General features: G+C 38.3%; 1 protein-coding gene across 1 annotated transcript; it reads left to right on the top strand.

The window, feature by feature from the left end:
* The first annotated feature begins 1,143 nt into the window (after positions 1-1,143).
* POMP (proteasome maturation protein) lies at positions 1,144-16,509 on the top strand. Its single transcript, XM_002914761.4, has 6 exons — positions 1,144-1,298; positions 3,838-3,935; positions 5,373-5,433; positions 8,227-8,328; positions 12,083-12,176; positions 15,818-16,509. The coding sequence occupies exons 1-6, from the start codon at positions 1,296-1,298 to the stop codon at positions 15,883-15,885; spliced, it is 426 nt and encodes a 141-aa protein (XP_002914807.1). The 5' UTR covers positions 1,144-1,295; the 3' UTR covers positions 15,886-16,509.
* The last annotated feature ends 5,236 nt before the right edge of the window (positions 16,510-21,745 follow it).

The following is a 21,745-nucleotide window of genomic DNA, read 5'->3' on the forward strand; positions in this document are numbered from 1 at the left end:
CAAGGTAAATATGGAAGAGCCAGAAGATAAGGACAGCAATGCAGAATATTCAAAATCTGGACTATCCTGGAACTTCAAGGTTGTAGGACCATGGCGGTAGATATATGTCTGACCTTATCACCTCCCTCCTTAGAAATCCCTCAATGGCTTTTCAAAGTTTAAAGCCTCATCCTTAATTGGCACAGAGGCTTCCATAATAAACTTGGCTCCATCTACTTACAGCCTCAACTCCCACTACTCTCTACCTTACTTTCTGAACTTCAGCCACACGACCTCCTTTCCCAATTTTTTTTTTATTACCTAAGCAAATGCCAGTGATGTTCTTTCATATATTCTCCTACCTCAAACGAGCTCATTCTATCCTTTCACTATCAGCTCAAGGATTCCTTAAGTTACCTCCACTATACGGTGACAGTATCAGCCCACTTTATCACATTATACTTGCAAGGCAACACAATATAATGTTATGAAAACGGATTATGGGTTCTTCGGTATATTTAACCTCTTTTGTCTTGCTTTCTTTGACTGTAAAATTGAGAATAGTAGTACCTACTTCATAAAATGACTGAAGGAACTAAAGTAGATAGTTGATGTAATGCACTTAGAATTGTGTTGCTATAAATAAAAGCCCAAAATATGTCTGCAATTATCAACCTTACTTCATTCGATGTCACCCTTCCCCGCACCCCCAACAGTTCCGCGGCTCCTCTAGCCCGGGAACCGCAACAGCCTGATTCATTTCTATTTTCTTAGCCTCGGCACAGGATTCTGAACATAGCAGGCCTTCGACATAAGATTTTTAAAAATAAACTGGCAAAGCCTCGTGTTCTAGTTTTGCCTTACTAGCTGAAAGACTGCAAAGTATTCGTCCCACCTATGCTTCGTTTACCCTCACGAAAAATGTAGTATCTACTTCAACGAGCTTTTGTATTAAATAAAGGGATGCATCTACCAAAGTACATTGCACATCTTCAAATACTGCACCAACAGTAAATGTTTATTATTAATCAAGCGGAGGTCCGCGTCTTCCCTCCCCTCCGGCACGTCTCGTCCCGACCCCGCCCTCCTCCCAGCCCACACCCTTACTGCGCCCTTGGCCCCGGATCCCTCGGGACTTCAGGCGTGGGAGCCCCGGGCCCGCGCGGCTCCCTCCCAGCGCCCCGCGCCCTCCTTCCTTCCTCGCCCGGACGGACGCACTTCCGGCGGATGTGGGGGGGCAACCCCGGAAACGGAAGTGAGCGGCGGGGCCGGCTGACGGTAACGGGGCTGAGAGGCTTTACACAGAGCAAGTGAAGATGGTGAGTGAGACCCTGGGCGACCTGAGTTCCCGGCGGGCTCAGGACCCTGGCCCGGCAGGAATGGGCCGCCTCCCCCTAGCTCGTCCCGGGGTGGCGGCGGCGGCGGGAGGATGAGGCCAGCCTCGGGCGCCATGATCTGTCGAGTCACGGGGTTGGGGGTTTCGTGGCTGTCGTCCGGGCTGAGCACCTGCGCGGGTCCCTGGAGCAGCGCTTCGGCTTCATTCCCTTCACTTGTTTTTCTCGATTTGCGCCTCTCAGTCCCAAGTGCCCCAGCGCGCCCCGGCCTCTTCCTCGTAATTGGCGCCGAGCTGGCAAGGACAAATCCGAAAGTGCAGCGTTGTTCTATGGTGTGTGGTGCGGCGCAGCCGACTACTCTTCCCATAAGGGGCTAACCTTGGGGGCCCAGAGCCCTCGAATTCCTCACTCACCCCTGACCTCAGAATTGCTTTGGTAACAAACCCAGCTATTAAGTCTGCTTTTTATCTCTCACCTTTACAGACATTTTGGGGAACTTATAGTATGCCAGAAGTTGGAGGGGGGAAAAATCAGACAGTTGTTACTCCCCGTTTGTCAGTATTGTTAGTGCTTCCCACCTCCCCACCCCCTTTTTGTCTTTTTAACTTTAAAGTTGTGATGCTTGGGAAAGACTCCTGAATGGCCATGGCCCCTGACTCTGATATTAGGCCATCTAAATCTAGAAAGTTTCTGTTGGTAATATTGCTGATTATTGTGGAGAAGTTTTAGAAACATTTTGAGGTCTAGTGGTACTTCTCATAGATCTGTTTTCCTCCTTTGCTTTAATAGAAACATCAGGTGCCAATCCTGATATTTTACAGAAGGAAATTGGGGGAAATCATAACAGTAAAACCCAGAAATCCGAATTCTCCTTTTCTTTGTGCATAGAAGGAACTTTTCTTCTGTTACTTTATAATGAAGTAATCTGGGAGGAGGAGAACGTTTATGTGGGAAAGTACCAGGAGATGCATTTGAAAAGGTACAGTCATGTAACTGTAGGTGTGGAAAGAATTCAGGAACCTGGAAGGATGAGTAAACAGGGCCAGAGAGATTATATGCCTTTATCATTGTCACATAGTAGGTTAGAGACTGTCCACTCTAGATTCCAGACTCTTCCTGATCAACTTAGACTTCTGTGTAGGGGAGCCTGTTTTGTAGGTTCTTGAGTTCCAGGCTAAGGACATTGGACTTTATTTTTCAGAGAAGACATTGGCAAATCAGTGAAAGGTTTTATAACAGCTTGGTGGGGCAAATTACATGTTTTAGGAAAACCTTGATATGTAGAATTGGAAAATGGAAAAGTTAAGAGACAGCAAGACCCAGTCAAGTGCTGTTAAAGTTAGCCGGGTGTGAGATCCTGAAGTAGAATGGTAGACTGAAGAAACTCTGAACAGGATAAAGTACCTGACCAAATAAAATGCACCAATAAATTAAGAAATCAATTTAAAATGCTGATTTCTCAGAATAGTTTCTCCTAGAATAGGGTAAGGATGGATACCAAACTACCTGTAGCTGTTTTACATTTTTCTGCAGAATTACAGGGATATTGTACTTGAGCAACAAAAGATTAAAAGTCAGCTTTTGTGTTTTACCTGTTGTAACATTTATTGCATTTTATTTGCTTGCTTAATTTATCTATTCATTAGACTAACCCCTGAAAGGTAGACGTGTATCTTCAGCATCTGCCATAGTACCTGCCACATAGTAGATGTTTAATAAATATTTGGTGATTAAATGTTTTATGGTATAAATGTGTAGAATGATAATACACCAGTACCAGATATACTGTGAGTCTTTGTTTTTGTTTGTTTTTGTTTATACTATGCTGATTAGATTTATTTTTCATAGGGAGTACCCTGTTAGAGAAGCCAAATACTTTCTGAATGTCTCTCTTTTTTTTTCCTTAGCTTCTGTGATCACATTCTTCTAATTCTGTTTGTTCTTAATCCCACTTTCTTGTTCTTCATTAAGGAATACTATTCCCCAGGATCTGTCCTCAACTTTTTTCATTCTGTACTAAGCATTCCAACCTAAGTGAGGGATCTTTCCAGAGAAAGTAAATCTGATCATGCCATAACCTTCAGAGGCTCTCTATCAATTTCAGAATAAAACCTGAATTCCCTTGCATTTTTAAGCCTTTCTGTTTTTTCATTTTGCCAGCCTTGCTTTACTTTTTCCTCACTAGACATATAGTTAGCTGGTCATGTCAAACTACTTGTAGCTTGTTCATTTATATTTTTGTACCTTGACCCATGTTCTTTTTTCTTGGAATGCCTTTTGATATGACTTTATTCAGAGATCAACTCAGGAATCCTTCCTACCCCCAAATTTGATATTATTTAGTGTACCATGTGTAATCATTCTACCATAATGCTAAGGCGCATCATAATTGTCTAGACTGTGGGCTCTCTGAGGGTAGAGACTTTTTTTTTGTCTAGTGCTTAAACAGTGTTTTTTACGTAGATGTTCAGTGTGAGTTTTAAAACATTTTTTGTATTTAATGGTGTTTTTATTTGTGTTGTAGAATGCCAGAGGCCTTGGATCTCAGTTAAAGGACAGTATTCCAGTTACTGAACTTTCAGCAAGTGGACCTTTTGAAAGTCATGATCTTCTTCGAAAAGGGTATATAGGGGAACTGTAACTCTGACTTTGTTATAATAAAATGTTTCTGTGAATTCTTTCTCACGGTAGTCTTTAAATATTTTGATAGGCCATAAATATATATTTAATTTGGGACATAGCAAGTAATATACCTTAGACTGGGGACGGATGAGAGTGGATGTTTTCTGTAATGGGAGAAGTGTCTTAATAGTGAATTCCCAGGATAGGGCATCTTTCAAAGAGCTGTTACCCAGTAGCATGATTTGGTAGGGTTCTTCTTTTTGCTACTGCTAACTTGGAGAGCCATTTGTCTCCTTATCTTATTAACTACTGGAAAATAAAATGCTTCTTTTTTCTTCCCAGTTAGACTTTCGGATTGCCATGAACAGAACCATTTCACATTCTGCTTCTAGGATAATGTTCTGTACAAAGACAATATTCAGTAAACGATTGTTGCAGGTTCCTTTCAGCTTTCAAATTGCATTTTGGCAATGAGGATAGTCATCTTTATATATCTAGAGTGTTAAAGACCAGTGGTCTGCTTCTAGCAATGTATGACCTTATATAGTAGGTGTTCAGTAAATGTCAAACATATTGTTCAGCATGTGTTTATTAAAGATACATTAAATATTGAATATGTATAGACCTGAACAGAAGAGATGTAGTTTTTTTTTAAGATTTATTTATTTATTCGAGGGTGGCACATGTGAGTGCGGGGAGGGAGAGAGCAAATCCTCAAGTAGACTCCTCAGTGCAGAGCCTGATGTGGGGCTCAATCCCAGGACCCCGAGATCATGACCTGAACCGAAACCAAGAGTTGGACACTCAACTGACTGACCCATCCAGGTGCCCCTAGATTTTTTATATACTGCAGGAAGCATGTCATCAAATAATAGTAATTTTAAACATACTTTGTTAAATTTCTTCTGGATATAGGGCATCATTTAACACTGTTTTTTGAAGGGTTCACCCTACTGAATTGACCACTAGTATCTATAATCAATACACATTTTTTTTTTAAGATTTTACTTACTTATTTGTCAGAGAGAGAGAGCACCTAAGCAGAGGGAGAAGCAGGCTCCCTGCTGAGCAAGGAGCCCGATGTGGGACTTGATCCCATTACCCTGGGATCATGACCTGAGCTGAAGGCAGACACTTAACCAACTCAGCCACCCAGGTGTCCCTATAATCGATACATTTTAAAACAGTTATCATATATAGTAAATTTGACCTTTTTTAAAGTGTTATATAATTCATTATGTTATAATTCATAGTAATATGAATTTTAATAAATATATCAATTCCTGCAACCACTGCCACAATCAGGATACAGAAGTGTCATTGTTCCTAAAAACTCCCTTGTGCCATTCCATTATAGTTACACCTATTGATAGATGTGCGTTTGAGCTTTAAGTATTGAGTGATTTATAATCTCCCTTGTAAATATTTTTTTTTCAGCCTGCCTTGTGTGAAAAATGAACTTTTGCCCAGCCATCCTCTTGAATTATCAGAAAAAAATGTAAGTATATTATCCATGTTTTTATTTTTATCCTCTAGTAGAAGAATACTTTTAGTAATACTTATGTGGTTTCATTTATTAAGACAATTTTAATGTTGAGTATTTGACCTTGAAGAATATGAGGAGTTATTTTCAGTATCCTTGTAGAGCAGGCTTTGAATTATCATTAAATTGCTTCACTAAAGCTCCTTTCTATACTTTCTTCTTTTGTCTTTTTTATGGACTATTTTAACTAGGCTCCATTCCCAACATGGGGATTAAACTCATGACCCTGAGATTAAGAGTCACATGCTCTATCAGCTGAGCCAGTCAGGCACCCCTTTATGGAAATTTTAAAGGCCAATCCCCCTTTCCATTCCTCATTTGATGATCCTGTTTTCTTTTATATTTTTCCTCTGCCATTTTGCTGTTGACCTCGAGTCCATATCTCTAGCCTTGACCTCTTTCTCAAGCCCTGCAACTCCTGAGTTACTGAGGGACATATCCTCTTGCTAGGCACAGTAGGTCACAGATGAATGTGACCTTGAGGGGCTGAAAATTTAACGGGAGGACAAGCAGTAGATAGGGCTTCATAAAATGGTATAGAGGACCAAGATGGAGCAACTGCCCGTGCATAGGGCTAGTGGGAGGCTTTGTAGAGGAGCAGACATTTGAATAGTTGTAGAACAGTTTTAACCAGGTTAATAGATAGGGAACGGTCACCCCCAAAGAGGGTATAGCCTGTATACATGTTCTAAAGACAACTTAAAGACTTCCTAAATACACGTTCAGAGCAAGAAGAAAGAGGTTATCTTACTACTTCAGGAAGATGGTGTAGTGTTGTTATTAATTAGATGGGGCTCAAATCAAGGGAGAGTACAGTCTCACTTTCCCAAGTATTAGCCTGGCCATTAGATTTGGAATATTGATTCAGTTCTGAACAATACATGTTAAGAGAAACTTTGACAAATCTGAGTGAGACTGGCCCAAATGGTGAAGAGTTTAAAAAGTGCATGGATCATTTGAGACTCAGTTTACATCAGCTGCTTCTGTGTAGTCTCCTTAATTACTTACCCAGCTAATGGCAGTCCTTGGGATTCTGTGGCACTTAATAATTATTATAACTCCTTTAGCTTGGGTTGTGTAATTGAACTATATAGGTTTAGATTCTTGACACCATACTTAGCAGCTAAGTGAACTTGGGCAAGTTCCTTAATCTCTGTTTAAGTCTTAGTTTCTTCATCTGTAAAATGGAGTTAGTAGTAGCCCATGCCTTGGCATATGCTGGCTTATAGTAGCTCTCCATGACCGGGAGCCGTAGTAGTGATAGTGGTGGAAGATGACTGTCATTATTTGTATCAGTCGTTCTCAACTAGGGATGATTTTACCTCCTCCAGGGGACATTTGGCAATATCTGATTGTCACAAGTAGTATTGGGAGAGAAGGGTCTTTGGTCCTGGCATCAATTGGTTGGAGGCCAGGGATGCTGCTAAACAGTCCCCACCCACCACAACAAATAATTATGTAGCCCAAGATGTCAGTAGTGCCAAGGGTTGAGAAGCCCTGATCTATGTGTCATGTCTTCCCAACTAGATTATATAACCTCTTCCATGTTAGACTGTTTTGTGGTATATTGCCACCGAGCCTGATTCTATTTTGCCTGTGGTTGCTAATAATTGAGTACGTGTTGATTGATAATTGCGGTTTGACATCATATTACAAGGTGGGTATATTCATCAAAGTTTATAAAATTGAATTTTTTACATGAAACTGTATTTACTTATGAGGATAACTCAGTATTTAAAGGAAACCCTTCAGTGAGATCTTCAGATTATATACCCATAATAAAATATTGCATATTTTCTCTAAGGACCATCTGTTAAAATTTCATACTCAAGCTAAAGTAATTAAAAACCATATCTCTTTGTATCTTACCTTAGACTTCATGTATATGGCCCCAGGTCATGTCTAAAGTGGGCACTAATCTCTCAGTAGGTTAAAAATTATCCCCCCCCACCCATGACTTAAAATCTTATCAAGAGAATGTAGTATAATTAAAAATAAGTACCTTAACTCAGACAGACCTTTGTAGCAGTCTGTCTGCAAAGCATATCTACTACCCATTTTGGGAACTGTATGATTAGGATTCATGAGTCACTTTGATTCATTTTGCCTGAAGTACATTAAATTGCAGTAAAAGTTTATTAGAAGTAATGTTAGTGTTTGGTAAAAGTATGATTCCAGGAAAAAATTGCTTATTAGCACCCAATACAAACTGGACAAACTTTAGAGTTTTGGGTCCCTCTGCCCCTGGAAATCTATTACCCCAAAAAGTGGAGTTTAAACATCGTAGCTTAATTAACAGCGTGGTATCATGGGTTTGACTATTTCCCTTGTGAAATCTTTTGAATTACATACTTACATACTTAGAAATTCACTATTTTTGTCACTTGTGTGGAACTGTTTCTAGATCTCATTTTATTTATACCTTTTCTTTGTTCTATCAGTTTTGTGGTAATTCTAATCAAAAGCACTGAATATTTTGTAAGAATGCTTTTGCAATGTGCAAAACATTCCTTAATTTATCAGTTTTGTAAATCCAAATTTTAGGTGGTAATTTTTCATTGGTGAAGTACATCTGCATGCTGGATAAAACATAGATGTATATATTTGAAGAAATAATAAAAGTACTTTGTTTTTATTTCAGTTATGGATATTAAAATTCTTTAAGTGTTGTGTTACATACGTATCAGTGCCGTTTTGAAAGCAGAATGTTGAATGTAACATTTAAAATTAAATTGTTTGCCTTTGTAGTTCCAGCTCAACCAAGATAAAATGAATTTTTCCACACTAAGAAACATCCAGGGTCTGTTTGCTCCACTAAAATTACAAATGGAGTTCAAGGCAGTGCAGCAGGTGAGTTTATGGATGTCAGTTAGGATATGTTCCATCTGTGTGTTGCTGTGGATTGGAAGGATTCTTCTCCAGTCCTGGGGTTACCTTCTCTTCTCCTCTATAGCCAATTATATTTTGCCCCTTTTCAGGATATGACCTCAATTTCTACTTCATAGAGAAAAAGGAAGATCACGTGGAAAACTTCAAATTATGAGCTCAGTGCCAAAACTTATGTGTATCTACTTTCATGTTTTTCTCTTTTTGGGGGGTTACGTTGAATTTGAAATGCCTCTAGGAATATCCATGGGGTGGTATGTTTACATATAAGCAGTTCGTATACAGCTGAGTACACCTGTTGCTCAGGAATAAGAACTTCAAAAATGTCCCTCCAGGTGTGTAAGAACTGTCCTTGACCTGTGCTGTAGATTCTATCAGGTCACACCACGTCAGGGAATTCCCTTTTCATGGATCCTCTCCATAGCTGATATCTTCATCCTCTCTTTCTACTTGCTCAGACTCATCAGCAGTGTTTACATACATTCTAGTCTTTTTTTGGGTGTTTTAAAACAAAACTTCTGTCAGTGTCTTTATAGCACCTTCTCTCACTAAGTGTGCTTTTGCAGGTTGAGTGTCTTAAAGTTGACTCCATTTGCTGTATATGCTCCTTGACCTACTGTTCACTCAACCCACTGTTTTTGGCTCTCATCACACCAGTGAAACTGCTCCTGAACAATGTGGACATCCGTATGCCCTCTTGTTTGGTCTCCCTGTGGTATATACTACACCAGTGACTCCTTCCCTTGGCTTTGAGGACACCACACTTTCCTGATAACCCCCTCATCTCTGAAACCTTATTCTCAGGTGTTTCTGCGTAGGTTCCTTTTGGTTTTTTCTGCACCCTGAAATACCTGTTTTGTTAGTTCCCATCTCCAGTCCTCTTTTCATTCTGTTATTTCCTGTCTATTCCTATAACTTCAAGTATCATTTATACATTGATGATTCCCAAGTTTTAATTCTCATGAGCTGTAAACCTATAGACTTCTCCATTGAAAGTCCCACAGGCACTTCACATTTCACGTGTATAAGTACAGAATAACTCATTATTCCTTACATACTCTTATCACATATGAATAGGTTGCTTCCTAAGGCAGAGATTGGAGCATGAACTTTGGTTATTTCACCCCGCAGCACATCCCTACCCGCGACCCATACCTCTCACCATCTAGTCAATTCCATGTTCTCACCACTGCTACTACATTAGTTTTGATCGCCTACTGTGCTTCGTCTGGATCACTGTGACACCCATCTCTGCTGCCCTCCGATCCATCATACATGCTCTAGCCACAATAATCTTTTTTTTTTTTAAAGATTTATTTATTTATTTATTTGACAGAGATAGAGACAGCCAGCGAGAGAGGGAACACAAGCAGGGGGAGTGGGAGAGGAAGAAGCAGGCTCACTGAGGAGGAGCCTGATGTGGGGCTTGATCCCACAACGCCGGGATCACGCCCTGAGCCAGAAGCAGATGCTTAACCGCTGTGCCACCCAGGCACCCCCACAATAATCTTTTTAAATACAGATTTGATCATTTCACTCCCCTCACTTTGTCCTCAATTTAAAACTCAGCTCCTTAACGTGGCTGTGTTCATGAATTGGCCTCTCCTTGTTCTCCACCAGACTTCGTAGCCTAAAACTACTTGCATGTCCTAAGTTTTTGTCTCACCTTTGGCTTTTGCATATGTTCTTCCTACTACTGCGTCTTTTTCAGTAAATTCTGTTAATGCCATCAACTGTGTTGGCTAAGTCATTGTGGGAGCTATTTCAGAAGTTTTTTCCAAGGATCAAGTTCTAAAAGAGAATGTGTGTCTCTAAATCAGAATAATCTGGATGTGAATCTTGGCTCCACCATCCACTAGTCTTACGAACTTAAATAAGTTAGAGACCTTTCTGAGCCTCTGATTATTCATTTTTAATATGAAATGGAGTTAACCATAACAACAGAGTGTGGTTATTAGGTTTATTCTGAAAATTGAATGAGATAACACAAGCTTGGCACAGAATCCTTAGCTTCCCTTTTATTTTCCTACTCACATTCCAGCTACATGTGGCTCATATTTCAGGCCTAAAATTCTAATCCCATTTAATTCAAAAATCCTTGCCCAGAATTCTGCCCCTTCCCTTTTTTCCCTTTATCCCTCTACTATTGCAGTTCCTGCTTGTTGGGATGCATAACAACTGCCTGCTCATCCCTGCTTTTGGCGCTTTCTCAGGACTATATCTGATCAAACTACCTACCAGGCCCCTTACTCTGGTTTAACTTAAAAGCTTCATTTTTGTTTCTTCCTCTATCCTCTCTACTTTCCTTTTAAAGAAAAAAGATATATATTTATAAAAGAAATAGAAATAAAATATATACATATATATCTTAATATCATATGTGTATATTTTTTTCTAATTTTGATAACCTAGAGAAGTTTTTTCATCCTAAACTCTATAGGCCATTAGTAATTAAAAATATTTTTAGTCTGGATATATTTTCTGGGGGGAAATAATCTTAACAGCACCCTTAGATTTCAAAGTTATGATTTTTTTTTTTTTTTAAAGATTTTTATTTATTTATTCGACAGAGATAGAGACAGCCAGCGAGAGAGGGAACACAAGCAGGGGGAGTGGGAGAGGAAGAAGCAGGCTCATAGCAGAGGAGCCTGATGTGGGGCTCGATCCCATAACGCCAGGATCACGCCCTGAGCCGAAGGCAGACGCTTAACCGCTGTGCCACCCAGGCGCCCCTATGATTACTTTAAAATACTGATATCCTATAATCATGGACCACCTATTACTCTTGTTATTCTTTTGTCAGTATTCCAAATAATCTGCATTGTGTCTGATTATAACTGCTAGACGACAACACAATAACTGAAAATTTGGTTTGGCTCTATAAAAGTTTACTGAATACCAAGTATATGCCAGTGACTGTACTGTATACATATTTTACACCACCCCATCCGGTATGTTGGAGAGGAAGGTGGCATTATCCTGTTACACAGATGAGGAAACTGAGGGTGAGACAGATCAGGTAGCTTAAACACAGCTGTAGTATTACAAGTAGCAGAAGAGTTTGAGTCCAGGTCTCTGACTCCACAATGTGTGCTTGCCCCACTATATACTTACGTTTCAGTCTGCAGTAAGTATGTATTTAATACTTGAAAAAGGTAGATACCACTAGTTCAGAATGGGATTGTGCTTTTTAAAGGCCCCACAAGTGACTTTGGTCTTCCTTTCTGGTTACCAGTACTGTTTTAAAGGGTCATAACTTACATTTTTACAATGAGCAATACAAAACAACATACAAAGTGAAGTAATCAGTTTACTAAGAATAATGCTCTGAGTTGGACAGGGATTTGATCATCCCACCTTTATTAGGAAATAGATGTGACGTTAGGTGCTGGGGTATTTGCATTTCATCACGTGTATGCTGTGGTTTTCTTGAGATAAAAGCAAAGCCCCAAAATATATGCAAAGTCGATGGGATTATTAAGTGTTAACAAAAACTATCATTTTCAGTGTCTTTATATATTTTGAGTAAAGTTTTGAGGAATTTAAAAAAATTTGGCTTGGGGCTAAAATATGAACTGGTGTTTTTTTCCCACCGGTTATATTGGTGTTTTATTTGTAGTTTTGTGAATTTTACAAATAAAGAATGAAGAGCATGAAATATTGTTTTTTTCCTTTCCTTGGCTTTTTCTAATCTTGCCCTTTCATATTTTTCCTAAAGGTTCAGCGTCTTCCATTTCTTCCAAGCTCAAACCTTTCACTGGATATTTTGAGGGGTAATGATGAGACTATTGGATTTGAAGATATTCTTAATGGTAAGTGTCATTCAGCACCTTTTTATGGAGCCCTAATAATGTACAAGGCAACGGAAGCAAACAAAACTGATGGCATCCTCATCCTTATGGAGTTTATAGCTCATTGGATTGATTCACTTATGTTTATTCATTGCATTAAGACAAAATTTAATGATAATAACTGTTCTTTAACTGGTTTTAAGGATGAAAGTTATCTATGGAGTTCTGAGGTTACAGTCATTATCAGTCAACTAATGATAGTCCTTCATTTCATGTCCTGTGGTTATAGTCTGATGTGTGAGTCTAATATAGTGTTATAGGGGTAGCTTAAACAATGATTTTTGTTTCAGTATTCAGAATATTTGTGGAATATGACTAGTTTTTAAAATGACTAGAAAAAATAAGAAACGCTCTCTTTAAAAAATAGCTCCCACCTCCAAAGAGTTTTTGTGCTTCTGTAGGTGGTGAATAGGAAAGAAGAGTCTGTCATTTTTAACAAAATTCCTTGGATAATTTTATTATGTATGAGATAAATAACTTTTCAAGTAGGAACAATCCAAACAGCATCCTCTGTTTTTTCTGGTTCTGAGGAAGATAAATATAATTCTCTTTAGTATTGCATCTGCTCATTATGCCCCAGCAGTTCAGGAGAAACAGAAAAACCCAACAGGATTAAATTATATTAGTTTTGCTTGGCTGCTGATAATCCAGTAAGTAAATTCTGTGGACACAACAGAAGCCTAGTGAGCCTCTCCTTTGAGAATCGTTCCTGAAGGAACTTTTTGAATGCAGGGAAATCTAGAATTCCTAAGCTTTTTACATTGAACTTATACCTCATTTTAAATTAGCAAGGTAATAGTTCATGTCTCTGTATTTTTATCTTTAAATTAGTTGTAAAAATACACTTATTTAAAAATCAGCTATAATTTTATATAAAGAAAGTGAAATGTGCTTGTTAAGTATTTACTCAGTCAAATATTTATTATGTGTCAGGCATGGGGGCTAGGCTCTAACTATACAGTGGTGACAAAACTGCTTTCTACATGGGGAGGTAAGCATTAAACAGATAAATGCAAACATAATTATAAACTGTGATAAATTCTAGGAATAAAAAGGGATAGTGGTGTAGTTTGTTGTTTGGTGGGATAGATAGGCACTTCTGGCAATATGACACATAACTTGATTCCTATAAGATGTGTGAATGAGTTAATCCAAAAGTAGAGGGAAGAATATTTTAGTCAGAAGAGGCCGTGAGTTCAAGGTCTGTAACCTGAGAAAACAGCTGAAGAGCTCTGAAGGGCTTTAAGATGTTTTCTTATCTATAAGCTAACAGGTTAGCTTGCCATGGTTTCATAGATCCTGGCAGAAGACAAGACAGACTCCTAGAGTCAGAGGACAGTTTATTACTCACAACAATAGCAGTAGCTGCGAATCAGCTTTCCTGTTGGTTCCCTGAGCCCCAGCACCCACAGAGTAGCAAGAGGAGGGTCAGGTGATGCCACATATACAGTGTATTTTATTACAGGTAGAGGAACCCCCAGATAAGGGCATCTGAATCTTTTATGATAGGCAATAAGGCTTTCTGTTCTGTGCTCCAGAAGAGTCATGACTCTCCAGACGAGTCTTTGTCTTCTTAGGTTGTTCAATTTAGAAACAGTTTTGGAAAGAGAGTCTAGAACAAAGGCAGGCAGTGTATCTAAGACTTACAGAATTTTGAGAGACCCATAGGGAATCTCCCAACACACATAAGAATGTGTTAAGGCCCATATGGTTGGAGGGTTTTGAGTTTGAGTTAAGTGTTGGAAGTGATAGGGTTTTGCTTGCTCATCAGGGAAGTACTTGGCCAAGAAGAATCTGCGCATTTTACAAGGAAGGGACTATGAGGAGGGTAACAGTAAAGTCAAGACTAGACTTTTAATGCTGAAAGGGGTCTTCTGTGTACTCCAGTTCCCTCACTTTAAGGTGGTTAAACGGACTGATGGAGAGGCTCAGTCCTGCCTCAGTCTCTCACAGCAAGGAAGCAGCAGAGCAGGCGCTGGAACCACAGGCCGTTGCCTTGCTGATGTGGTGTGTTGTTTTCTGGTGTAAGTGATTTATCTAATAAGCATGTACTTTATTAAAGTCAAAGCTTAAAGTAGAGTTTAAAAGGAAGTTGTCATAAAAATTAATGTATTCTTTAACAATTTAAAACCTGACAGCTGAAACTTGGGTCTTCCATGATTACCTCCAACCCATTTCTCTCCCTTATTCTTCAGTTACTTGCTGTTTTCATTTAGTATATTTCCTTCCAGACTTTTTTCTGTGCGTCTTCATACAAATAAATGAGTCAGATATATTTGAGATTGCTTAGTGGTTTTTTGTTTTTTTTTTAAACACAACTGGCATACTGTGTGTATCTTACAGTATGTATGTACATCAATGCATTTATTGCTGGATGCTTTCTTCACTTTTTTAATTTAATTTAATTTAGCTTAATTTTTGAGAGAGTATGTGTGCAAGTGGGGTGGAGGGAGGGAGAGGGAGAGAGAAAATCTTAAGCGGGTTCCATGCTCAATGTGGAGACTGACTCGGGGCTCAATCTCATGACCTGAGCTGAAATCAAGAGTCGGTTGGGACGCTCAACCGACTGAGCCACCCAGGTGCCCCTCTTTTTTTCATTTAACACAAAGCAGTGCTGTAAGCACACATCTTTGCCTATCCTTTGTACTTATGTGGAGACATTTTTTTTATAAGTTTAGATTGTGAATGCCTATTATATCCATAGCAGTTACTCTGCTATTAATAAATACAGCAGTGTCAGTTGTTGCTAAGGCTGCTTTGTTGTGTGATGAGCCTGGAGAGTATATAGATTGCTGAACTAATGTGACACAATCATCTCTAGTCTCTCAGGAGATCCAGTGAGGAAATATCCAGACCTGTAATCATTATTTTAATGTGGATGGTTATGTATTTTTACAAACTGATTTTACAGTTCATTGGGTTTTTATGCAGAAACAGAAAAAGGCTTTACTTTGTTTTTTGGAAGCTTACTGTTAGCATTAATTTTTAAAAGCTCTCTTACGTGTACTATACAGTTAAAATAAGACTTTTGTCTGATTGCTCTCTAAAAACAAGATAGTGAAGATTTTAAAGATTTTCTTTGTCTCTCATTCTCATTTCTGTTTGTGTGTGTGTATGTAACAGAGCATGAAACAATAGAAATAAAATGTTTTTGCAAACTAGATTAGGAGACTGCTCAGTCTTTTAATTAGAGATTGTTTCCTAGAGTCATCTGGGAAGCCACTGGAAAACTTGAGTTTTGAAAAAGGAGAACTTCTTCAGTCTGTTGTTGTTGGCTTTTTTTTTTTTTTTTTAACAATCAACCGTATTGAGGTATAGTTGACATACAATAGAATGTACTCATCTTAAATGTACAGTTCTGTGAATGTCAGCAAATGTGTACTGCTGTGTAAGTGTCCCCCCGGTCAAGATATAAAATGTTTATCACCCCAGAAAGTTTCCTTGATCCCTTTGCAGTCAGTTTCCCTTTGGTCCCAGGTAACCACTCGTCTGTTTTCTGTCAGTTTTGCCTGTTCTAGATTTTCATGTGAGTGGAATCATTGAATTTATCTTTTTTTTTTTTTTTGAGAATCTTTAATATGTTTGTTTTTGTTTGTTTTCAGACCCGTCACAAAGTGAACTAATGGGAGAACCACACTTGATGGTGGAATATAAACTCGGTTTACTGTAATCTGTTGTGCTGTTCATGAAAAAGAGGGGCTGCATGTTGTTTATAGTCATCTTTTTACTATAGTTTGATGTACACAACATTAAAAGTACTGACACATGAGAATTTTTGCCTAATTAGTATCTGTGATCATTTGAAATTATTTGGGTCTTTGGCTTATGGCCATGTGACAATTGAAAGCACTAAAGGGAGACGATTTTAAAACTCCCAATTATAGAAAACAGTAGTCTTTTATGTCTTTAAAAAATTGTTGGTAATGAGTATTTTAAAACTATCTGCAGGTTCCAATTCAGCCTATTTTCTGGGTATTCCATAAATTTAATTTTGAATAACCATTATCAGCATTTGAGTCTGCAACCTTCATAGTAGCATCTTTCAGATTAAACATCTCTAATACAGTGGCAACACTTCAAATTAAGTACAGAGTAAGATATTTTATTTCACCTTGTTTCAGTATAGCCTGTTGATACTCATGAGAATAATATTGGATTTATTGATGCTATATTAGAATTGTAGCTATTCTTTGGTTCTTTCAGATTGAAAAGTATAGTAAGTTCAAAGGTTTTGGTTTTGGTCTTGTCTTTAAAGTGAAAAATTAAATAAAGCAACCAGCATATGTTGATTAAACTGTTGTACTGCATAGATTTATATATCACAAGATGATTAGATTAAAAAATTAGAATATTCATGTACACACAAATTCCATAATTATTTAAAAATAAATCTTCACTATAGTCGTTCTTTTTTACGAGATATTCTTTATGAACCTGGTATACAAAAATTTGTGAATTTTAGATTTAATTAGTAAATGGGTCATCTTTCACTAATTAAAAGATATTTTTTGATTATCAGTTTTTCGGGAACATTTGAATTGGATAGTTCACTGATTTGCAGCTGAAGGCCATATTGCCCCTCCCCTTTTGGGGACCAGGGAGGGGGGCATCTAATAATATGTATAGATGTTTTTGGTTTTCACAACTTGGAGGAAGGCTGCTACTCACATCTAGTAGAGGCTAGGGATGCTGCAAAATATCCTACAACAGAAAAGACGGAGTTGTGGTCATGTAACAAAAGTACTAAAGGAAGGTGATTTTTAAAACTCATAATTTATGTTGAAACAGCCTTCTATGTCAAAAAAAAGTTATTACTAAATATTGTAAAACTGCTTACATTCAGAATTTGCTCCATGCAACCAAAAATCATTTGGTTCAAAATGTCAGTAGTGTCAAGGATGACAAGCCTTGAAATAAACCATATGACACATTTTTAAAAGTTGCTGCTAAGTGTTGAGATTAAGTTTAAAACATTTTTGCCACTACAATATTTGCCAAACCATTTTACGCTTGTTATGAGAAAATAAATAATGAAGATTCGCTAATTGCTTCTAGATACATTCTTTCAACTAGTTAATAAAATGGGAAATTTCTTCTGCACCGTAGTTCAAAAATAATACGTATCCTTCCTGACCAGTAGAGGGTACTGTGAAATTAATGAGCATGATTTAAATGGAGAAATTGATCCTTTGAACAGAAGTTGGTAATTGTGATTAGTGCTTTCTGAAGGTCTTTTTGCTTCCCCTCTCCTTTGTCTTCCTTCTTTGTATTTATACCAGTGATCCTCACTGCTGGATTCACAAAAAATCACCTGGGAATCTTGTGAAGAAATTTTGATACTGGGTCTGAATCTCAGAAATTCCAGTTGGACTAATCTGGGGTGGATCCCAGGAAGTGTACTTTTGAAAAGCTCTCCAAGCTTGAGAACCTTTGATTCGTATGCTTGCTTTCCTCTTTGCTTGCTTTTGCCTCTGTATTAGCAACAGTCATTAGCATCAGTTAATTCATCTGGCCCATATCTGTGCTGAAAAGTTTGCTGTTTCTTAATCTCTGCGGTCTAAAGTGTGTGCCTGAAGTTGGTGTTATTTGGGTTCCTTCATGAGACTTACAGATCTGAGTTACTTGCCTACGTGTCGAACTCTAGGCACTTTTTCTTTCAGATGCTGTGGCTTTATTGAAGAATTAGTTTACTATTTCCTTTGTTTTTGTTTTGCTTGTGAAACAGCTTTGGGTTCAAGAGGAACTTCGTAGGTTGGTGGCTGATCAAAATTCATTTTATTAAGATTAAAATGATAAAATTCACAATACAGGATAGTAACATACCTAATGAGGGTGCAATCTAATTCTGTATTAAGCCTTTCAGTAGGTATGAGAATAAAGGAATTTGTGGGTTTTATTGTCTGGAAGTGTCAGGGGGTTGGCAAAAAAGTAAGCACTATTTGGCACACACACCATAGGATGGCTTTCACTGTACACACACCTTTTCCCTCCTACCCTCTATACAGAATATAAGTGAAAGGGTTACCATTTTTCATAATTTTGTCCTTTGTAGCGAGTGTTGTCCCTCTTTCAGGAGTACATGTAGGTATAACCCAGAGGTCCCCTCTATTTTGTTATTCTTTTGAGTGCAGACATTCAAAAATATAAAAGATGATCTAAACAAGTAGATTATTTTTGAAAAACAGACTGTGTTGTGTATAGTTTTCCACTGGAATTTATGTTTGGGTAAATGTTTTTTTATCAAACACACAAAATGTAAGTATATATTAACTAAATTTTGACTTGCAATTTCAATAAAGCAAAGCCAAAAATGGTGTGACACGTCATGGGACTTATCATTTAGCTCATGATTTCAAAACTGAAATTTAGTTCCTTCGTGTACAATAAATGCTTACTTAAGAACCTATACTTCTAGTTTGTTTTACTGTAGATCCTTAAGTCATATTAAAGAATAAGAACAAACCATTCATTGGTTTTTGAACCGAATTTCAGCAGGGTTTGTTTTATTTCCTGAGTGAAAAAGTAAAAGGGACTTTAACATGTTTTTTCTTTTAAAGATAAATCAAGTTTTGAAAATTTAGAGTTTGCTTCCAGATCTCGAATTTATTTCTGGAGCCAGTAGACGTGCTTTGTCAGTTGTACTTTGTCTTTTTGCTTCTCTTGTGTCTTGACCTAGCAGAGACAGGAAAAAGCTATATTGTTCATCTCTGTGACAAAATAGAGGTCACAGAGGATATGGCTTTGGGTCAGTGAAGGATCAGGCGGAATTCTGCTTCAACTGTGCCTGGGCTTTTTTACTTTTGGAGAGATGAATTGATTTTTAACCTAAAACTTAAACCCACCCCTTTAATTTGTGTGTTTTCTGTATTATATGGAAATGTTACAAACATAAGTTATATTCTCACCAACTTTTTATTTTGAAAACTTTCAAACTTAGAGAAAAACTGAACAAAGAAAAACAACATAACCTTCATGTAGATTCCCCAGTTATCAGATTGCCTTATTTTCTCCTGGGTTGATTTAGGATAAACATTTTTGGCAAGAAGTCTACAAATGTAGTGATGATATGTACTTAACTGCATCACATCAGGAGCCATAAAATGTTAGATTGTCTCATTTATTGGTGTTGCTCAGTATGGTCACCTGGTTAACAGGTGGAGGCTGCCACAACTCTCCATTGTAAAAGTACAGTTTTCCTTTTGTAATTAATAAATAATCTGTGAAGGTAATAATTTGAGATCTTGTGTATGTCTTGTTCCCCAAGAACCTTTTATCCAGGGTTTGAGCATCCATGAAAAATCTTTGCTTCAGTTACTTAATCTGGTTTTTGGGGACAGGTGGGCTAAAAAACTGTGTCATTGTTTCGTCTACGCTTACTGACAAATTTTTCTAAAACCAAGTTTCCCCCTTAACTTTCTAAGGTATCCTTATGGATGAGATTCTTAAGGTTTTATAATCCTTATCTGTCATTACTCTTTGATGCCCTAAACCGAACCATTTTTTTAAAGATTTATTTTAGAGCGTGTGAAGTGGGGAGGGGCAGAGGGAAAAGGAAAGGAAACTTAGCAGACTCTGCACTGAGCATGGAGCCCTGTGTGGGGCTCGGTCTCAGGACCCCAATGCCACAACCTGAGCCGAAATGATGAGTCAGACACTTAACCGACTGTGCTACCCAAGGTGCCCCTAAACCTAACGAATACATAGACCTTTAATTTGAAAGGAAAATTGCATGGGTGTTACAGTACTAGATTTAATTTTTAGCATTCCTAATTTGTTATTTCACAGAGTAGTTATCATAGTTACCATAATCATAGTTACTGATGAAGTTATGACCAAAGAAATATGTTAGTCATAGGGGAAACACTGCTGAACTTAATACTACTGATGTTTTGTCTGATCACATGAGAAAGCCACAAGATCCCAGACAGGCAAGGACAGCGATGCCCAGTGCTACATCCATTTCTGTATTAGGGGTTGCAAAATGGTCATTCCCTCTTCACTTTTTTAGCCAGAATATTTCCTTAGAAGGAAACTTACTACCATCTACCATTTGGTTACCCAGGGGTAGAGTTGATATAGGAAAGACAAGAAAAATAACACTTTGTTTTTAGCTATTTTGAAAATAAGGTGACTTATTTGTTTTTTTAAATATTCTATAACAGGGTTTAGCTTTGGGAAAAGATAGGCAAGGATAGCTTTATTCTGCATCCCATTACCCTTTATTTCATCTTCTACTTTGTAGAATTCATTTGTCTTATTTTGGCTGGCTGGCAACCACTCTCGCTTTCTGAATACTCTGAGTTCTTTTTGTTGTTGTTTTGTTTTGTTTTTTGTTTTTGTTTGTTTTCTTTATTATGTTCAGTTAGCCAGCATATAGTACATCATTAGTTTTTGATGTAGTGTTCAACGATTCCTTAGCTGCATGAATCTGAGTTCTTGAGGCAAATCACCTTTCCTCCATTGCGCATTGTCTTGGGGGAAGATCCCGCATGCCTTCCTCTCTAGAATTCTAAGAGGCCATGCCTCTCTGCTCCTGGTGCTTCGTGGGCCATGTATGTGACCTGAGTCGGCCAATCAAACTTCTGTCCTGGACTTGGACTCCGATTCACAAGGGCATGAGGAAGACAGTGAGGTGAGTCATCACTGGCAGAAGCAGTGCCCTTTTGTGCTGCGTGATTATTGCTGTGTTGCTGTTGCTTTATCTCTCTAGTTTCCTTTGGCTCCTGATTGTCTTCTTACCTGTTCTTTGGCTTTTTATCGAAGCTGTGAGCCTCTGCTAGCATTCCGGTAAATCCAGTGTGCTTAAGATAAACAGTACGTTCTATTGCTCCCGGTCAGGATCTCTGAGTGCTACAGTAATTGGCATTGGATAGTTGGCGTTATGGGGAGCACATCCCCAGAGAATTGTGGGAAGTAGGAATTAGGTATCTGAGCTAGATTAGGCAGCGAATCTAGGTGGAAAATATAGCTGTCTTCAGCTGGCACTTGTAAAATAGCTATCCTGTCTGGTCACATGAAATCATATGCCCAATTTGCAGCCAGGTTCTGGGCAACAAGAATGGGAAAAAGTCAGGATGGTGGAGTGGCTGCTTCTGGCTGTACTGGAAAGTTTAAGTAAATAACAGTTTCAAATCCACAAACCAACATACGGAAGCCTAAAAAATGCCATTTCTTACAGGTATAGAACTTAGCCAAAACAGCTCTGAGGCTTCAGAATGAGCACAGCTGTTGAAGTCACAGCCTTAACGGGATCTAATGGACGAAAATTGGAGCACTGATTAGGACCCTGAGAATTAAGTGGGTATATGATTGAGGAAGGAAGCAGTTTCTTCACTGAGAAGGTGGTTGTTTCTTTCTTAAGACGTTTTCAGCTGAGGGGGTCAGTTGACGAGAAAAAACCAATTGCTCTCTTGCCACTTGCACTCTGTTCCCAAACCCATACTAGAGTTAAGAGCCCAGCATGCCCCCTGGAGGCCAAATCCAAAGAAATCTAGCGTGTAGGAAGAATTCGGTGACTGCTCGTTTTTATC

This window comes from Ailuropoda melanoleuca, chromosome 7 (assembly GCF_002007445.2).
Source record: "Ailuropoda melanoleuca isolate Jingjing chromosome 7, ASM200744v2, whole genome shotgun sequence".
Classification (NCBI taxonomy): domain Eukaryota; kingdom Metazoa; phylum Chordata; class Mammalia; order Carnivora; family Ursidae; genus Ailuropoda; species Ailuropoda melanoleuca.

What these genes read in the sequence shown, in the direction of transcription:
- POMP (XM_002914761.4), top strand. An exon ending in CATGATCTTCTTCGAAAAGG is followed by an intron (nt 3,936 to 5,372) that starts GTATATAGGGGA and finishes TTTTTTTTTCAG; the next exon opens with CCTGCCTTGTGTGAAAAATG. An exon ending in TTGAATTATCAGAAAAAAAT is followed by an intron (nt 5,434 to 8,226) that starts GTAAGTATATTA and finishes TTGCCTTTGTAG; the next exon opens with TTCCAGCTCAACCAAGATAA.